Below are 19,920 nucleotides of genomic sequence, written 5' to 3' on the forward strand. Positions count from 1 at the left end.
GTGTCCAGGTCCCTTGCCGTCTGCTTCCTGCTCTGACTGACTGAGCCGCCGTACACTGAGAGCAGAGCGCAGCGGTGACGTCACTGCTGTGCTCTCACTTCTCACTGTACGGCCGGCAGTCAGTGAGAGCAGGAAGCAGACGGCAAGGGACCTGACGGACATCAGAAGGCGAGTATGTATTGTTTGGTTTTTTTTACATTTACGCTGGTAACCAGGGTAAACATCGGGTTACTAAGCGCGGCCCTGCGCTTAGTAACCCGATGTTTACCCTGGTTACCAGTGAAGACATCGCTGGATCGGTGTCACACACACCGATTCAGCAATGTCAGCGGGACCTCAACGACCAAAAAAAGGTCCAGGCCATTCCGACACGACCAGCGATCTCGCAGCAGGGGCCTGATCGCTGGTACGTGTCACACATAGCGAGATCGCTATGGAGGTCGCTGTTGCGTCACAAAACTTGTGACTCAGCAGCGATCTCGCTAGCGATCTCGCTATGTGAGACGGGGCCTTTTTATGCGCACAGAACGATCGCTAACACAATTGTTCTGTGCGCACAGTTTTCCATTGCGCTCGCTGACACTGGACGATGTGCTGCCGAGAGCCAGGATTCTGAAAAGAGCTGAAAAGTTTTACTCGCTCGTCAGGTGACTGGCCGCCTGTTCAGACAAGCCAATAATTGTGCACATGCTTGTTCCCGATCAGCCAGTGGAAAGGCAGTTAGAGAAAGGCTTATCACTTTTTCTAGGGCAGAGAGGAGATTTTATAGCAGTCTGTTAAAATTCAACCCATGTATGACGGCGCTTGTCAAAGTCCACGGTACGTAATAGAGCACATAAACTGGAGAGCAGATAGATATCAGCCTGATTGTGCTGTCCAGGTAAGCTCACCATGATGGAACAACAGTCATAACTCGCTGAACAGAAAACATTTTTTATAACCCATTTCTGTTTATCCTCCGAGATCGCATTAAGCGCAATTTCAACAGCTAATTTCACATCACAAAAATGGCTCCACATTTATTTCCAAGGCTGAGCAAGGCAGAGTCAAATCAAATTTTGTGATGACATCAGGGTGCAGAACGCCCAGTTTTCCTATGGTTTTGCCATCAGCCAGTATTTCCGCACAGCGACCAGGAAAGAAAGCTGGATCTGTAAAAGAAAAACAATGTCCGATAAGCGCAGCGTCATACATGCAAAAACTACTATACACACATGTACAATATAGACCTATTTTACTCACTGATATAGCGCCATTAATTCCACAACAGGCATCATCACCATCTCTATCCCCGATGGGGCTCACAATCTAAATTCCCTATCAGTATGTCTTTGGAGTGTGGGAGGAAACCCACGCAAATACGGGGAGAACATACAAACTCCTTGCAGATGTTGTTCGTGTTGGGATTTGAACCCAGGACCCCAGCGCTGCAAAGCAACACTGCTAACCACTGAGCCACCATGCTGCCCTATGTACCGTATTTTCCGGCGTATAAGACGACTTTTTAACCCCTGAAAATCATCAGGGGTCGTCTTATACGCCGGGTAGGGTGTGTGCAGGGAGTGGTCCTGTATGGTTCCCAGGGTCTGGAGGAGAGGAGACTCTCCTTCAGGCCCTGGGATCCATATTCATGTAAAAAAAAAAAAGAATAAAAATAAAAAATATGGGATATACTTACCCTCCGACGGCCTGCAGCTCTCATCGGTGCAAGCGGCGGCCTCCGCTCCTAAGGATACATTGAGCGAAGAACCTTCGATGACGTCACGGTCACGCGACCGCTATGTCATCGAAGGTCCTTCGCTCAATGTATCCTTAGGAACGGAGGCCGCCGCTTGCACCGTTGAGAGCCGCAGGCCGTCGGAGGGTAAGTATATCCCATATTTTTTATTTTTATTCTTTTTTTTACATGAATATGGTTCCCAGGGCCTGAAGGAGAGTCTCCTCTCCTCCAGACCCTGGGTACCATCCGCACCGCACACGCCGTATAAGATGACTGGGCGTATAAGATGACCCCCATCTTAGACGGCGAGTATATCACAAACTCCATATTTTATATGGAAGAGTTGGGGGTCTTCTTATACGCCCAGTCGTCTTATACACCAGAAAATACGGTATCTACGGTATTTGTACATGGCCGTGAGCTAGAACGTCAGTTGAAAAAGCAATTTATCATAGTAGAAAGTAATCACCAGCAGATAAGTCCTTACTGAAGTAATAAAGACGCACTTACGGCTACCACAGCGATAGTCACCCAAGGCCTGAGTCACAATCAGTCATTGACTACTGCAGTCATATCGATATGTCTGTTCAGCAGCGGCACACAGGAAAGGAACGTCTCCATTTATAACCTGACAGATAAGCCAATCTGAACCTGCGGAAACTGGGAATTGCCCTATTGGTTTTCTCTAAGCTTTCCCAGAAACCGGTAATTGGACAGGCACTACCTCGATGATCTGAGCTCCCCCTCCTAGTCTCTTGCCATACATCATTTTCTCAGAAGTAAAGGTACCTTCACACGAAACGACTTTGTAACGATATCGCTAGCGATATCGTTTAGTTTGACACGCAGCAGCGATCAGGATCCTGCTGTGATAGCGCTGGTCGCTGAATAAAGTCCAGAACTTTATTTGGTCGTCCGATCGCCGTGTATCGTTGTGTTTGAAAGCAAAAGCAACGATACCAGCGATGTTTTACACTGGTAACCAGGGTAAACATTGGGTTACCAAGCGCAGGGCCGCGCTTAGTAACCCGATGTTTACCCTGGTTACCAGCGTAAAAGTAAAAAAACCAAACAGTACATGCTCACCTGCGCGTCCCCCAGCGTCTGCTTCCTGACACTGACTGAGCCCGGCCCGAAAGTGAAAGCACAGCGGTGACGTCACCGCTGTGCTGTTAGGGCCGGAGCTCAGTCAGTGTCAGGAAGCAGACGCCGGGGGACGCGCAGGTGAGTATGTACTGTTTGTTTTTTTTTACTTTTACGCTGGTAACCAGGGTAAACATCGGGTTACTAAGCGCAGCCCTGCGCTTAGCAACCCGATGTTTACCCTGGTTACCCGGGGACCTCGGCATCGTTGGTCGCTGGAGAGCGGTCTGTGTGACAGCTCCCCAGCGATCAAACAGCGACGCTGCAGCGATCGGCATCGTTGTCGCTATCGCTGCAGCGTCGCTTCGTGTGAAGGTACCTTAACTCTAAAGGCTGTAGCCACTCAGCAGTGTTTGAACAGGGGTGGGCAATTAACTTTCCAGGGGGCCACATGAGAGACCGTGACAGTTGTCGAGGGCCAAACCAATAGGCCAAAAAAAATTTGACTCAATATTATATTATTGAAAATTATATTATTAATTGTATCACATAATATTGAGCAGAATTAAGTATGCTGACATTCACCTAAATATCGTTTGAACCCAAGTGCAGCCCCTTCTGTATACTGTATGAGCCCCCCTTATATACTGTAAGAGCCCCCACACAGCCACCCTATATACAGAGTGAGCCCCCACACAGCCTCATATAATCTTTACAATAATCTTTATTTTTTTATAGCACTAACATTCCGCAGCACTTTACAGGTTGCACACATTATCATCACTGTCCCCGATGGGGCTCACAATCTAGGTTCCCTATCAGTATGTCTTTGGAATGTGGGAGGAAACTGGAGAACCCGGAGGAAACGCACGCAAGCACGGGGAGAACAGACAAACTTCTTGCAGATGCTGTCCTTGGTAGGATGTGAACCTAGGACCCTAGTGCTGCAAGACTCCAGTGCTAACCACCGAGCCACCATGCTGCCCAAAATATACTACATGAGCCCCGCACAGTCTCTCTCTCTCTCTCTCTCTCTCTCTCTCTATATATCTAATATATAAAGCTGAATGTGTGTGTGTGTGTATGTATGTATGTATGTATGTATGTCCGGGATTGGCATCTGAACCGTAGCAGCTACAGCCACAAAATTTTGCACAGTCACACGTCTGGACCCCGAGAGCGTCATAGGCTATGTTGTGAGGTGAAATTTTAACCCCGCGCTTTCCAATTCACCAAACAATTTTGCCCCTATCTACATAATGGGGAAAAAGTGAAAGGAAAAGTGTTGGAGGCGTCGCAGCTACAGGCACAAAATTTTGCACAGTCACACGTCTGGACCCTGAGAGCGTCAAAGCTATATTGTGAGGTGAAATTTTAACCCCGCGCTTTCCAAGTCACCAAACAATTTTGCCCCTATCTACATAATGGGGAAAAAATGAAAGGAAAAGTGTTGGAGGCAAATTAACAGCTGCCAGATGTGAACAAGGGGGACTTAAAGAATGACAGCGATGGCACCAAAGAGTATATACTGTACAGTTGCTAAGGTGGGGCCCCAACATGGGATAATCACACCACCACGGGGATATGAACACACACACAAAATGCGCCACACACTACCACGTGCTCGAACACATATACCACCCTCAGTGCACATTTCACCACACATACACCAACCTCGCCACATAAAAGTAGAAACACAAAAGTCGCCGCTCAAAACTCGCCACGCGCAAAACTCTCCACATGCAAAACTCGCCACACGTGCAAAACTCGCCACACGCAAAACTTGCACACGCAGAAAAATTGCCACACGCAGAAAAATTGCCACATGCACAAAAGTTGCAACACATGCAAAAGTTGCCTCACACAAAACTTGCACATACTCAAAAGGCACCACACATAAAACTCGCCACGCGCAAAACTCGCCATGCGCAAAACTTGCTGCACACAACTTGCTACACTAACCTGTCACATGCAACTCGACACACAAAAAGTTGCTACACGCATGTCGCCACACAAAACTCATCTCACAAAAGTCCCTACATGCATGTCGCCACACGCAACTCAACACACACAACTTGACACACGAAACTCGCCCTAAAACACACACAAGTCTGGTATCCTTCAAAAATAAAAATCTGATTAATAAGCAGACAAACTACAAGAGCAACAAATGTACCATATAGGAATCCGGCAGCTGTCAGTCACATGACCAGTCTATTATGTGTATGTGTGAGCTAATATATACTGCCAGGGGGTGGGCTTACTGTTGGCTGGGGATTTATCAGGCTGCCATTTTAGCTTACAAATACTGAGGTAAAAATACTGACCAAATAACGTGTGAACGAGGGCTAATACAGGAGGAGATGGCATACAGCTATATACTATATACAGGAGATGACACACAGGTATATACTATTTACAGGGGAGATGACACACAGGTATATACTATATACAGGAGGAGATGACACACAGATATATACTATATACAGGAGAGATGACACACAGGTATATACTATATAGAGGAGGAGATGACATACAGGTACATACTACATACAGGAGGAGATGACATACAGGTATATACTATATACAGGAGGAGATGACACACAGGTATATACTATATACAGGAGCAGATTACCTACAGGTATATAGTATATACAGGAGGAGATGACACAGGTATATGCTATGTATAGGAGGAGATGACATACAGGTATATACTATATACAGGAGATGACACACAGATATATACTATATATAGGTGAGATGACACACAGGTATATACTATATACAGGAGATTACATACAGGTATATCTAATATATAAAGCTGAATGTGTGTATGTATGTATGTGTGTATGTCCGGGATTGGCATCTGTACCGTCGCAGCTACAGCCACAAAATTTTGCACAGTCACACGTCTGGACCCCGAGAGCGTCATAGGCTATGTTGTGAGGTGAAATTTTAACCCCGCGCGTTCCAATTCACCAAACAATTTTGCTCCTATCTACATAATGGGGAAAAAGTGAAGGGAAAAGTGTTGGAGGAAAATTGACAGCTGCCAGATGTGAACAATGAGGACTTAAAGAATGAGAGCGATGGCGACAAAGAGTATATACCGTACAGTTGCTAAGGTGGGGCCCCGACATGGGATACTCACCACACACGGGGATATGAACACAAACACAAAATGCGCCACACACTACCACGTGCTTGAACACATATACCACCCTCAGCACACATTTCACCACACACACACACCAACCTTGCCACATAAAAGTCGAAACACAAAAGTCACCACTCAAAACTCGCTACATGCAAAACTCGCCATATGCAAAACTAGGCTCACGCAAAACTCGCCACACGTGCAAAACTCACCTCATGGAAAACTCACCTCATGCAAAACTTGCACACACAGAAAAATTGCCACATGTACAAAAGTTGCACCACATGCAAAAGTTGCCTCACACAAAACTTGCACATACTCAAAATGCACCACACATAAAACTCGCCACGCGCAAAACTCGCCATGCACAAATCTTGCTGCACACAACTTGCTACACTAACCTGTCACATGCAACTCAACACACAAAATGTTGCTACACGCATGTCGCCACACAAAACTCATCTCACAAAAGTCGCTACATGCATGTCGCCACACGCAACTCAACACACACAACTTGACACATAAAACTCGCCCTAAAACACACACAAGTCTGGTATTGTCCTTCAAAAATAAAAATCTGATTAATAAGCAAACTACAAGAGCAACAAATGTACCATATAGGAAATACGGCAGCTGTCAGTCACATGACCTGTCTATTATGTGTATGTGTGAGCTAATATATACTGCCAGGGGGGAGGGCTTCCTGTTGGCTGGGGATTTATCAGGCTGCCAATAGCAACCAATCACAGCTCAGCTTCTATTTTGCTACAGTTAATTAACCTGAGCTCTGATTGGTTAATATAGGCAACAAAGACATTCTCAGTATAACAAAGCTAATATATGTTGTGAAATGCTTCTATTTGCTTAGTTTTTGCCTTTTAATAATTACATTTCTATCTATTTGTTTTGTGGTTTTTGTGTGCAGAATAAATTTTTGTTAACACATTCTATTTTGCTAACAGCAGTCATTAACCCGGGCGAAGCCGGGTAGTACAGCTAGTATATATATATATACAGCTCTGGCAAAAATTAAGGGACCACTGCAAAATGTTCAGTTTGTCTGATTTTTCTCTTTATAGGTGTATTTTTGAGTAAAATGTAAATTGTTCATTTATTCTATAAACTTCTGACATGTCTCCAAATTTCCAAGCAATACATTTTATATTTTATTTCTGAAAAGGAGAAGTGGTAAAAAAAACAAAACAGTGCTTTCAGACCTCAAATAATGCAAAAAAAAAAACCAAGTTCATAATCATTTAGAAACAACAATACTAATGTTTTAACTCAGGAAGAGTTCAGAAATCAATATTTTGTGGAATAACCATGATTTTTAATCACAGCTTTCATAGAATCACAGAATGTTAGTGCTGGAAGGGACCTCCTGGGTTATCTGGTCCAACCCCCAGCTCAAAGCAGGATTCAGTAAACCATCCCAGACCGTTGTCTGTCCAGCCTCTGTCTGAAGACTTCCATGGAAGGAGAACTCACCACCTCTCGTGGCAGCCTGTTCCACTCATTGATCACCCTGTCAAAAAGTTTTTTCTAATATCTAATCTGTGTCTCCTGCCATTCAGTTTCATTCCATTACTTCTAGTCTTTCCTTGTGCAAATGAGAATAAAGATGATCCTTCTACAATGTGACAGCCCTTGAGATATTTGTAGACAGCTATTAAGTCTCCTCTCAGTCTTCTTTTTCGCAAGCTAAACATTCCCAAATCCTGTAACCATTCCTCATAGGACATGGTTTGCAGACCGGTCACCATTCTGGTCGCTCTTCTCTGAACTTGCTCCAGTTTGTTGATGTCTTTTTTAAAATGTGGTGCCCAAAACTGGACACAGTATTCCAGACAGAGGTGTATCTAGCCTTTCCTGCACCCGGGGGCAAAGGATCAGTTATGCCCCATAGGAAGCCCCATACAGATATTTGCCCCATTTGCTGTTGCTGCGATTAAAAAAAAAACAAAAAACAACACATACTCACCTCTCCGTCGCTCAGGCCCCCAGCACTTTCAATATTCACCTGCTCCTCATTCCAGCCGCCGCTCCACCTTCCGCCTCCTCTGCACTGATGTTCAGGCAGAAGGCGCGCACTAACTACGTCACCGCGCCCTCTGACCTCAGCGTCACTGCAGAAGACGGAGCGGTGGCTGGAACGAGGAGCAGGTGAATATCGCGCTGCGCTCCCCCTCCCCGTTATACTCACCTGCTCCTGGCGCGGTGCAGTCCCTGCTTCCCCAGCGCTGCTGCTTCTTCCTGTACTGAGCGGTCACCGTTACTGCTCATTACAGTAATGAATATGCGGCTCCACTCCTATGGGAGGTGGAGCCGCATATTCATTACTGTAATGAGCGGTACCATGTGACCGCTCAGTACAGGAAGCAGCAGCGCCGGGCAGCCAGGGACCGCGCCAGGAGTAGGTGAGTATAATTAGACAGCTGCTGCTCCCCCTCCCTGGCCCTGCCAACTCCTGGCCCTGGGTATGACCCGACGAGGAGCCTCCTTGGACCGCCGCATCATCAGGCGGCCCGCTGGCGCCCCCCTGTTGGCTGCGCCCGGGGCACATGCCCCGGCTGCCCCCCCCTGGATACGCCACTGATTCTAGATGATGTCTGACCAAAGAGGAGTAGAGGGCAATAATGACTTCACGTGATCTAGACTGTATGCTTCTGTTAATACATCCCAGAATTGCATTTGCATTTTTTGCTGCTGCATCACACTGCTGCCTCATGTTCAGTTTGTGATCTATTAGTATACCCAAGTCTTTTTCACATGTGCTGTTGCTTAGCCCTATTCCTCCCATTCTGTATATGCTTTTTTTTCATTTTTATTGCCCAGATGTAGTACTTTGCATTTTTCACTGTTAAAAACCATTCTATTAGTTGCTGCCCAATGCTCCAGTTCATTTATATCTTTTTGAATCCTCTCTCTCTTCTCTAGTATTAGCTATCCCTCCTAGCTTTGTGTCATCAGCAAATGTAATCAGTTTACCCTCAATTCCTTAATCTAAATCATTAATAAAGATGTTGAACAATACAAGGCCCAGGACAGAACCCCGTGGTACCCCACTTGAGACATTCTTCCAACTGGAAGTGCAGCTATTTACGACCACTCTTTGGGGCCGATCACTAAGCCGTTTATGAATCCACCTAACAGTTGCCTTGTCCATTCCATACTTAGTCATTTTTTCAATAAGGATTGTGTGAGATACTTTGTCAAATGCTTTGCTGAAGTCAAGATATACTATATCTACAGCATTTCCCTGATCCACCCAGCCAGTGATTCTGTCATAGAAGTAAATTAAATTAGTCTGACGTGACTTATTAGTTACAAAGCCATGCTGACAACGGTTAATCACTTCACTCTTATCCCTCTTATCCAGGTACTTACATACATGTTGTTTAATAATTTGTTCAAAGATCTTTCCTGGTATAGACGTCAGACTCACAGGCCTATAGTTCCCTGGGTCAACCTTCTTCCCTTTTTTGAAGACCGAAACAACATTTGCTCTTCTCCAATCTTCTGGGACTTCTCCTGTTCTTCAAGAATTTTCAAAGATTACGGAGAGTGGTTCAAAAATGTCTTCTGCTATCTCCTTCAGTACTCTGAGATGTAATTCATCTGGACCTGGAGACTTGAATTCATTTATGTAAGATAAGTGTTTTCTCACTATCTTTCTGTTTATAGACATCCTGGAGTCTTCCATTCCTTTAATAGGACAGTGAAGATCAGTTGATGTTACATTTCCTTTCTGAGAGAAAACAGATGCAAAATAGGAATCTAAAAGTTCGGCCTTCTCATGCGTCTTGGCCTGCTTTCGACCAGTCTTTCTCACTGCTCCTGGGGCAAAAATGTAAGCAGTTCTTCTTTGTTTGATGGCTTGTGACTATCCATCATCCTCTTGATTACATTCCAGAGGTTTTCAATGGGGTTCAGGTCTAGAGATTGGGCTGCCCATGACAGGGTTTTGATGTGGTGGTCTCTTCATTTTTGCCAGAGCTGTATATACAGCGTGAGCCCCACACAGCCTCCCCATATATACAGCATGAGCCCCACACAGCCTCCCCATATACTCCATGAGCCCCACACAGCCTGAGTCCCACACAGCCTCCCTATATACAGCATGAGTCCCAGACAGCCTCCCAATATACAGCATGAGTCCTAGACAGCCTCCCCATATATACAGCATGAGTCCCAGACAGCCTCCCCATATATACAGCATGAGCCCCAGACAGCCTCCCCATATATACAGCATGAGCCCCACACAGCCTCCCCAAATATACAACATGAGCCCTACACAGCCTCCCCATATATACAGCATGAGCATGGCCGGAGGCCCCTCCTCCACCAATGAAGTCAGTGCAGATGGAGACAGCGAGCGGACTGTGGACCTCAGTTTTCCAGCCCCCGGCTGTCTCAGTCCTTTGCCCAAGTCTGGCTTAGTGCATAGACGCAATGCTGGGCTGGGCAGTTACATATAGATTTTTTTTCCCCTAAAAGATCATTGCTTCCAATAGGTGGCGCTAGAGTTATAATCCTCTTCATCTCTGTCTGAAGAGACAATTTGCATATTTAATTTCCCAGAGGAGCATGCATGGCTTATAAGTCTCCTCACTCTGACATGCCAGGCTTGGACTACTAGTCAGAAAGAAACCTGTTTGTAGGAAGCCTGAAGAGGAAGATACTTGGCAATGAAATGTCCAGAGAGTAGTAAGCTAGGACACAGCCATTACACATTTATGGGGTCTGACAAAGTTCAGGTACAAAGCTGGCACTGAGAGTTATAGAGATAGGGCGGACATTGTGGATTCAGTCCGTGTGTTGCTTTTCCTCTGGAGAGATGCGCGGCCCTACAAGAACCTGCTCTACCTCTTTTCCTTTGACGTTTTCAGCACTTGGATGCAGAATTAGGGAGCGCGGGGTGAACGGTGTGTGTGTACGGGAACTTACGTCTTGACTTTACGGTACACTAGTGGCTCCACACGAGCGGCCGGTAATTAGCATCTCATGGTAATAAGACAGCCCAGTATGAAGCCGCTATGTGCCGCGCTGCTACAAGAGTCACACGCCAGGAGGACAAGTAGAAATAATTGGAGTAAAAGGAAAGGACATAGCACTATGCAGTCTGACACCAGGCCAGAGGTGGCTCCAGAAACGCTGCTTTTTTGGGATATTCGTCTTGGAAAGAAGTGTGAAATTGGTGCATGGGAGACGCAGCAGTCAATAGCCTTGTAATGGGCTTAGGGTGCACCCGCAATAAAGGGTTTAGGGTAATACTAATTCAGCCTACGGCTCCTCTGCGAAGCTATCCTGATAATTAAAGCATTGTTATAATTACCCCATGAAAAAGTGAGGGTTTCATATAGTGGGAAAACCACAGGAGCCGCGTCACCCTGCACCAGAGTGGTCACACTGTATACGGAGTACGGACATAAACCAGACACCGCACGGTTCAGCCAAAAACACGGCAGTCACATCCGCAAACTGCAGCCCCGTGTGCTCTCTGCACAGCAAACATCTGCTATTCCTATGGATTAGTCTGGTCCACATGGATCACTGGTGTGCACTGGCCCATAAGTTACTACCGGATCAGTGCACTGTCCGCTGTGCGCCTAGATCTAAGATACAACCGTCTGTGGTCTACAATAAATAGGAAAAAAGGAAATTGAAGTCCAGAAGAAAACCCGGCGCTCTCAGTTGTGTCGCAGGTCTCTTGTACTTGCCCAGAAGCGGCCATAATTCAGCTGGAATTGTGCCACAATGGGACTTGAATGGATCTGAACGCGACAAAATCATTTTTCACAACTGTACAATGATACAACAAGTCGGGGCCGCATTATTTTCGCGTGCAGTACACACGGCATACATTTTTCAGCAAATTGGGGTTGACTTTTTGTCCATGTAAAATAAAAAGTTATATATATATATATATATATATATATATATATATATATATATATATATATATATATATATATATATAAATAAAAAAAAAAAGTGATAGCTTTAGTAGTTAAAAAAAAAGACAACTATAATTTCATTCTACCCAGAAAGCTAAAAAAATGAATATATTTAAGCCAACATTCACACATCCGTCATACACGTCCACGTGCTGAATGATTTTTTCACAAACAGGACATTGATCCATAGGGTTTCATTAATCCACATGTCCTGTCTGTGAGACTCGGCCATTAAAACGTATGGGGATCTGTATAAAACAGAGGAAACACGGAAGATGTACTTTGTCACCTCTAAGTGCAGTGATTGGCTGCAGCGGTCATGTGCTGTGGTCAGGACGTCTTCATTACCACATCCTGCCAACAAAGATCAGGGGCAGCTGAGGAGAAGCAGAGGTGGCTGATTACAGCTCAGTTTACTATTTGTAACCTTTGTAAGGCTTAGGAATATATATATTTTCTTTAAAAAAAATAGGTATTAAGCTTACCATTAATGATGTTTCCAGGAGTCCATTCTGACAGCACTATGGAGGACGTCCTCCTCCCCCTTGCTGGGACAGGAAACACACGAGAGTTCAAAAGGTCCGGTCCCACCCCCAATCCTCAGTGTTGTAACAAGAACCGCCTCAAGGGAGATGCAAAAAATTATATTTAATGGTAAAGAACATAACACCATGTATTGGAAACATATTACATCATATGTCCGGAACGTAGTACAGACCTGTCAGGTTCACATTACAATAACATAACTATATTAACAGGGAGGGAATTACCCGTGCTGTCAGGATGGACTCCTGGAAACATCATTAACGGTAAGCTTAATACCTATTTTCCAGGACGTCATCCTGACAGCACTATGGAGAGTACCAAAGCACCTCCTCAGGGTGGGATTACCGCTTGGAGAACTTTTCTCCCGAATGCAGTATGTTGACCGGACAGAACATCAAGCTTATAATGTTTGCAAAAGGTATTCGCACTAGCCCATGTAGCGGCCTTACAAATCTGCTCTAGAGAGGCGCCTGCCCTCTCAGCCCAAAAAGTAGCCATCCCTCTAGTAGAGTGTGCATGGAGACCCTTTGGAGGAGGGATGCCCTCCGACTGGTAGGCCTCGGAGATCACGGATGTGATCCATCGAGCAATGGAGGCCTTAGAGGCCTTTTTACCTCTATTCTTACCGCCAAATAAAATAAACAGATTTGGGTCAATGCGCCATGAGTTGGTGGCTGACAGGTAGTCGATGACCGCCTGTCTGACATCAAGGGAATGGAGAGCTTCCTCTTTAGAATTAGAAGGGTTACAGCAAAAGGATGGTAACACTATCTCCTGGTTTCTATTTTTGAGAGTCCCCACTTTTGGGATGAACGAGGGATCTAGTTTAAGGACCACACTATCGTCTCTGATCTGAAGGTACGGGTCCCTTGTGCACAGGGCTTGAATTTCCCCCACCCTCTTAGCCGTGGTGATCGCCACCAGGAATGCCGTTTTACGTGTCAGGGCCGAAATGGACATGTTATCTACCGAGGCGTAATTATTTTTGCAGAGGAATCTCAGGACCAGGTTAAGGTCCCAAGGAGGAGATAATTGCCTAATGGTGGGGCGCAACCTTTGAGTGGCTCTGATAAATCTAACTTTCCAGGGGTGTGTTGCCAGGGGATAGTCTAGAAAGGAGCTAAGTGCCGAGATCTGCACCTTCAAGGTGCTCGGCCTAAGCCCTTTATCGAACCCAGCCTGCAGAAAATCCAGAAATCTGGGTAAGTCGGGAGTGCCAGCCGGAACCTCAGACCTGCCACCCTCCAGACAGAAACGCCTCCAGATCTTCAAGTAAATTGCTGACGTGACCGGCTTCCTACTAGCCTTGATAGTGGCTATGACTTGGTCAGACAGGCCTCTTGCCTTCAGGATGTTCCTTTCAGGATCCAGGCTGAGAGATGTAGCTTCTGTGGGTCAGGATGGTACACTGGGCCCTGGTGGATTATGTCTGGTCTGTGAGGGAGCTCCACTGGACTCTCTATCGCCAGGTCTACTAGAAGAGAGAACCAACTCCTTCTTGGCCAGTATGGAACTACCAAGATTACTCGAGCCTGTTCTTCCTTGATCTTCCTGAGAACAGCCGGGATTAGTGCTAGAGGAGGGAATGCATATGAGAGGGGCTCCGTCCAAGCCTGACTTAGACCATCTATCCCTTCCAGCAGATCCTGAGGGTTCAGCGAGAAGAACCTTGAGACCTTCGAGTTTCTCCTGTTTGCGAAGAGGTCTATACTGGGAGTGCCCCAACGCCGGCACAGTTCCTGGAAGATGTCCTGGTTGAGCTCCCACTCTGTTGCAAACACTCTTTTTCTGCTCAAGTAATCCGCTATGACATTCTGGGAGCCTTCTAGATGGATTGCAGAGATGGAAAGGACCCCGCCAGCTCCTGGAGAAGATGGTGCCTTGGGCCTCCTTGGTGTTTTAGGAAGGAAACAGTTGTCACATTGTCGGACAATATCCTGACGTGACGATTCTCCAGAGTGCGACGATTTCTTCTCAGGGCTTCCCAGACGGCATACAGCTCTCTGAAGTTGGATGAGTTGTAAGCGACGTCTGGAGGCCATTGTCCCTGGAGGATCCTTCCTTCTAAGTGAGCTCCCCAGCCCCAGGCGCTGGCGTCTGTAGTAACTACTACGTAGGGATCGGTAGTCCATAGTACTCCGACTCTTAGATTCTCTGGGTCTGTCCACCAAAGGAGAGATCTTCGTACTGGATCTGGTAGGTATAAAATACTGTCCAGAGAAGATTGACGACGGTCCCACTTGGAGAGGATTAAGCTCTGTAGTGGTCTTGAATGGAACTGTGCCCATCTTACGCATGGTATGCGTGCCGTCATTAGGCCTAGCACTCTCATGGCCATTCTTATTGAGACTCTGCGTTCTAGTAGGAGTCTGATCTGAATCTGTATTGCCTCCAGCTTGGATTCGGGTAGTAGGGATATTCTGTTTGCAGAATCCAGACACACACCCAGGAAGACCTTTTTGTGCTCCGGAATCAGGTCTGATTTCTGCCAGTTTATGATCCATCCCAATTGTTTCATTACCGCGATGGTTCGGTTCCTGTGATCCGATAGGATCTCTGGTGTTCTTGCTATCAGGAGAAAGTCGTCGAGATATGGGACTATTATAATCCCCTGGTTTCTTAGGACAGCCACGATCTCCGCCACCAGCTTTGTAAATACGCGAGGTGCTGAGGCAAGTCCAAACGGAAGGCACTGAAACTGGTAGTGGCAGGTCCCGGACGGCAGAACTACCGCGAACCTCAGAAGCCTCTGAGATAGATGGTGGACAGGGACCTGATAATAGGCACTCTTCAAGTCGAGAGTGCACATTACCGCATTCTGATCTATGAGAAGGATTGCAGAACGGATGGACTCCATACGAAATCTCTTGTACCTGACCCAGGCATTCAGAGGTTTCAAGTTTACGATTGTGCGTGAGTCGCCTGATGGTTTCGTTATGGAGAACAGGGAAGAGTAATGTCCCTGGCCTACCCCTAGCGGTGGTACTGGTACTATGACTCCTGAGGAAAGCATATCCATTAAGTCTTTTAACATAGGAGAGTCTTGCATAACCACCGTAGGTACGATGTACCTGTCTGGTGGAGGGGAGTAGAACTCTATACTGTAGCCTTCTGACACTGTCCGAAGGACCCATTGATTTTGAGTGACTCTGCCCCAGTTTGCCGCAAAATGGCGAAGCCTTCCCCCTATAAGAGTGGCGTCATTGCGATTTAGAGGAGGGGCTGAAGAAGAAACTCCTGTTCTTACTACCGTGGCCACGGGACCCCCTATTAAAACCTCTATTGGACCTTCCCCCTCTGAAGTCGGACCTGTAGTCGGACTGTCTTCTAAAGGGAAACCCTCTCCGAAAGGACTGAGACCTTTTAGGTTTGTCCTCTGGGAACCCTTTTTTCTTGTCTGAAGCTGACTCTAAGATAGTATCGAGGGAAGGACCAAACACCCTTGCGCCTGAGAAGGGAATCGAACACAATTTTGTCTTGGACGCATTATCGCCAGACCAAGACCTTAGCCAGACCGCTCTTCTAGCCGCATTGGACAATGATCCATTTCTGGCTGAAAATCTGACTGACTCGGCCGTCATGTCAGATAGAAAAGCTGTGGCAGACTTCATTATGGGGAGAGAGTTTAGGATCTCTGACCTTGGGGTCTTATTAGAGAGCTGCTCCTCTAATTGACCCATCCAAATGTGCATAGACCGGGCTACCGAGGTAGCTGCAATGTTGGTCTTAATTAGAGCCGCGGAAGACTCCCAGGCTCTTTTTAGCAATATGTCCGCCTTTCTATCCATCGGATCGCGCAAGCTTGATGAGTCCTCGAATGGGATAGCTGTCTTTTTGGTGACCTTCGCCACCGGGACATCCACCTTGGGTATCTCGTCCCATAGCTTTACATCATCTGGCTCAAAGGGTAGGCGCGCCTTAAAGTCTTTAGACAATGTCAGCCGACGTCTGCCTCCTTCCACTCTTCAAGCACCATAGCCTTGATACTAACTGGAAAGACGGTCTGCCGATGCGACATAAGTCCCCCAAACATCAGGTTCTGCCTGGATTGCGGCTTAGATGCCTCCTCTACTTGCATGGTGCATCGCACTGCCTGCACCAGCTCATTCGTGTCCTCCGCCTGGAAAAGATATTTCCTCTGATGGTCCTGGCTTCCAGAGGGAAGCTCGCCCTCTTCCTCAGAGACAAGGTCTTCAGAGTCAGACCTGTCGTCAGAAGTATATTCCAGCTCCCGTCTGGCCCTTTTGCGACTGGGCATAGGGCTGGACTTCTCCACCATGGTAGCCAGAGAAGCTTGGACCTCTTCTCTTATTAAGGACCTCATCTCAGATAATAGAGTGGGCTGCTCATCTCTCATAACCTTAGATGTGCAATCTGCACATAAGGTTTTGCCATGAGTGTCCGGGAGTTTTGCATTACATATCGGGCATCTACTGGACTTCCCAGAGGCCTTTCCGGATTTCTTAACTTGACCAGGGGGGACAGCTGGAGTTTCCTTATCCTTAAACGATATAAGATAGGGAAAATAACAGGGTGGCTCTTATTACCAGGGTGCAGGGGGAGTTTGCGCTCTGCGCACTTACCCCATCCTCAGGTGGCATGCTCTCCATGGCTCCAGAGTATCAGTGCTCCTTGCGGCTGTCAGCGTCTGCCTAAGCGCTACAATTCCTGAGTCCACGCTGGAGCGCACGCCTCCCCTGTACATCCAGCGTTACCGGAAGTGCCGGTAACAGATGGCGCAAACCGGAAGTGACGCGGTCCCCGGAACTTCCGCCGGAAGAGTCAGAGCCCGGTGTCCACGCTGCTGGATGCTGCCGACCTCGGAAACCGCGTCCGCAGCCGAGAGCCCCCCCACCGGGAGGAGCGGCCGCTGGTCTTTGGAGCAGAGGGACCCCCTCTGGAGGGTTTCTGCCCTGAGCCTCTTGACAGGGGGAAGGATTTGGCAAGCCGCACGATCCCCCTGAGCTCCGGTAAGCTGCGCAGCTTCTCTCGTGCGTCCCTTGCAGGGACAGGAAAAACACTGAGGATTGGGGGTGGGACCGGACCTTTTGAACTCTCGTGTGTTTCCTGTCCCAGCAAGGGGGAGGAGGACGTCCTCCATAGTGCTGTCAGGATGACGTCCTGGAAAAAAAAACTTTTTAAGTATAGGCAATAGTTGGGTGGAATTTGTTCATGTCATTCATAGGGATAGCATGTCTCATGGGTGGGCTAGCGTATCACATGAATGGGTAGGCATATAACAATGGCTCACACAATGCCACAGTTGCTAATGATTTCCCGGCCCACTGACATGATAGTCATCAACCAGGTAAGAACACTGGTAATTAGTAACTTTATTAGAAAAAGGCAAAACCTCCTAAAAAGGAAATTAGTCATCAGATTTCTTTCTATCTAATCTGACAGCAGCATAATGTTGGGACAGAGAGCCTGATTCCAGCGATGTGTCACTTACTGTCAGAGCTGTGGAGTCGGAGTTGTGAAGTCAGTATAAAATGGACCGACCAACTCGTAAAATATATAATACACTGGGTACAGTAGTACAATGCAGGATGTGCTGTAAATGTTTATGAGCTGTCCTATAAATGTCTGTTCTGTTCCTGATCTAAGGACCTCGGCTTTAAGTTGAGATGAATCTGTGCTGCACTTTATGTACGTGCTCAGTAGTGACCAGTGCTGTGGAGTCGTAGATGATATGAATCTGTGCTGCACTTTATGCACATGCTCAGTAGTGATCAGTGCTGTGGGGTCGAAGTCAGGAAATTGAGGAGTCAGAGGTTCGGCTTACCGACTCCACAGTCCTGATTACTATGCTGCTTGCTGTACTTTTTTTTATTAATTAAAGTCAGTTTTATCAGCAGGAAATTATCATAAACGACTAGTAAACCTTCAATTCATGATCTCTGTTTAATCTCGCCCCCACCACTGATTGGCAGCTTTCTGCCTATGCAGTGTACACAGAAAGCTTCATATCAGTGCTGTGTGCCAGGGTTAAACAGGGCTTAGTATTCTGAGCCCTGCGAGATCTGTAGCAGATAAAACAATGATTTTATATAAAAAAAAAACCACAACATGTAGCCCAGTAAGTGAAACATCGCTGGAATCAGTGTCTCTTATGCTGCTCTCAGATGGGGCAGCAAAAACATGGTGACTAATTTCCTTTAATACAAACTGTTGGTAAAAAAAGAAAGTTTAATGTCTACATCCCATTTTCTACACAAGGTCATGGGATTGCACATTTCTGGTGCTCTCAATGAAGGCCTGTTAGCGGAATACAGCAGCCTGTATTCTGTCTATAGAGCGCAGAGAATGGGGCCCTGCATCAAAAAGCCCAATAATACCATTAAATCGTACAATACAATTAAGGATACATTTACAAAAATAAATAACTAAAAATCAGTTAGAAGGAGCTGTGCTGCCATGAGGCCGCCCTCCACCCCCGATACACGGTGCCCTGACAGCTGTGTCTGCAGATCACAGGCTCTCCGCACTGGCCCGGTATGAACAGATGTGTCGTGACGGCTGCACTTCACAGGGGGATAGACGCGCATTTCCCTAAAGCCATATATGTCACCTCTTTTTCCAAAGTCCACTGGGCTGTGAGTAATCGCATAATTACAGCCTCTGCAGCCAGTCCTAGGACTTCTGTACTTTGAAAGACAGGGCCACTTTAACCCATGAGTGGTGGATGCCTGAACACACGGGAGACTCTGCCACCACTGACCCCGGGCACTAAGAGTTAAGAGCCGGAGGCGGCCAAATGTCATTTGTATCGACTAATCTTTATCACATTTTATGGACCATTAAATATCAAAGGGACGGTTCTTCTTATCCGCTGGAATCGCACATTTCACTCTCTTTCTTGTGTGAGCTTCAGAATGAAACTGGGAATAAAAAAAAAACCTTGAAGGTAATATTATAGGCTTAGACATACCGTCGCAGTCCTATAATTTGATAGGATGTGCGGAAGTGAGGGCTTACAGGCAGCAATTGAGAAGCCGCTTTAAAGGCTAAAATCTAAGAAACACTTAAAATGTGCTTTCATCTGCAGCTGAGCCTCGCTGGTAACATTTCATGTCTGATCCGCAGCCACCCTCGCCGAGTCAGACTGCGCCATTGTTGTGCACAGTCAGCAGTAAGGGTATGGGGTGAGGAAAAGTCACTGGGACCCGAATTCTTATGTTAAAGGAGTTTTCCTAGTTAAAGGGCTGTCCCTAAAACGATAGTACAGATGACAACTGTATGATGGCTGGGGGTCCGGCTACTGTACCCTCCACTGCCAAGAATAAGGGAGAAAAAATCCAGAATGAATGAAGCGTTGAGCATGAGTGACCACAACTCCATTAACCATATGATGGCTGGGGGTCCGACTACTGTAACCTCCACTGCCAAGAATAAGGGAGAAAAAATCCAGAATGAATGAAGCGTTGAGCATGTGTGACCACAACTCCATTAACCAT

General features: G+C 46.6%; 1 protein-coding gene across 1 annotated transcript in view; it reads right to left on the bottom strand.

Annotated features, from left to right (window-relative positions):
• FARSB (phenylalanyl-tRNA synthetase subunit beta) overlaps nt 1-19,920 on the bottom strand; it is a 78,454-nt gene that overhangs the window by 869 nt on the left and 57,665 nt on the right. Inside the window, exon 17 of the mRNA XM_077290879.1 lies at nt 511-1,151. Coding sequence (XP_077146994.1) covers nt 1,000-1,151 — 152 coding nt within the window. The 3' untranslated portion in view covers nt 511-999. The remainder of the gene's footprint in view (nt 1-510; nt 1,152-19,920) is intronic.

Source organism: Ranitomeya variabilis, chromosome 2 (assembly GCF_051348905.1).
Source record: "Ranitomeya variabilis isolate aRanVar5 chromosome 2, aRanVar5.hap1, whole genome shotgun sequence".
In the NCBI taxonomy this organism is placed as follows: domain Eukaryota; kingdom Metazoa; phylum Chordata; class Amphibia; order Anura; family Dendrobatidae; genus Ranitomeya; species Ranitomeya variabilis.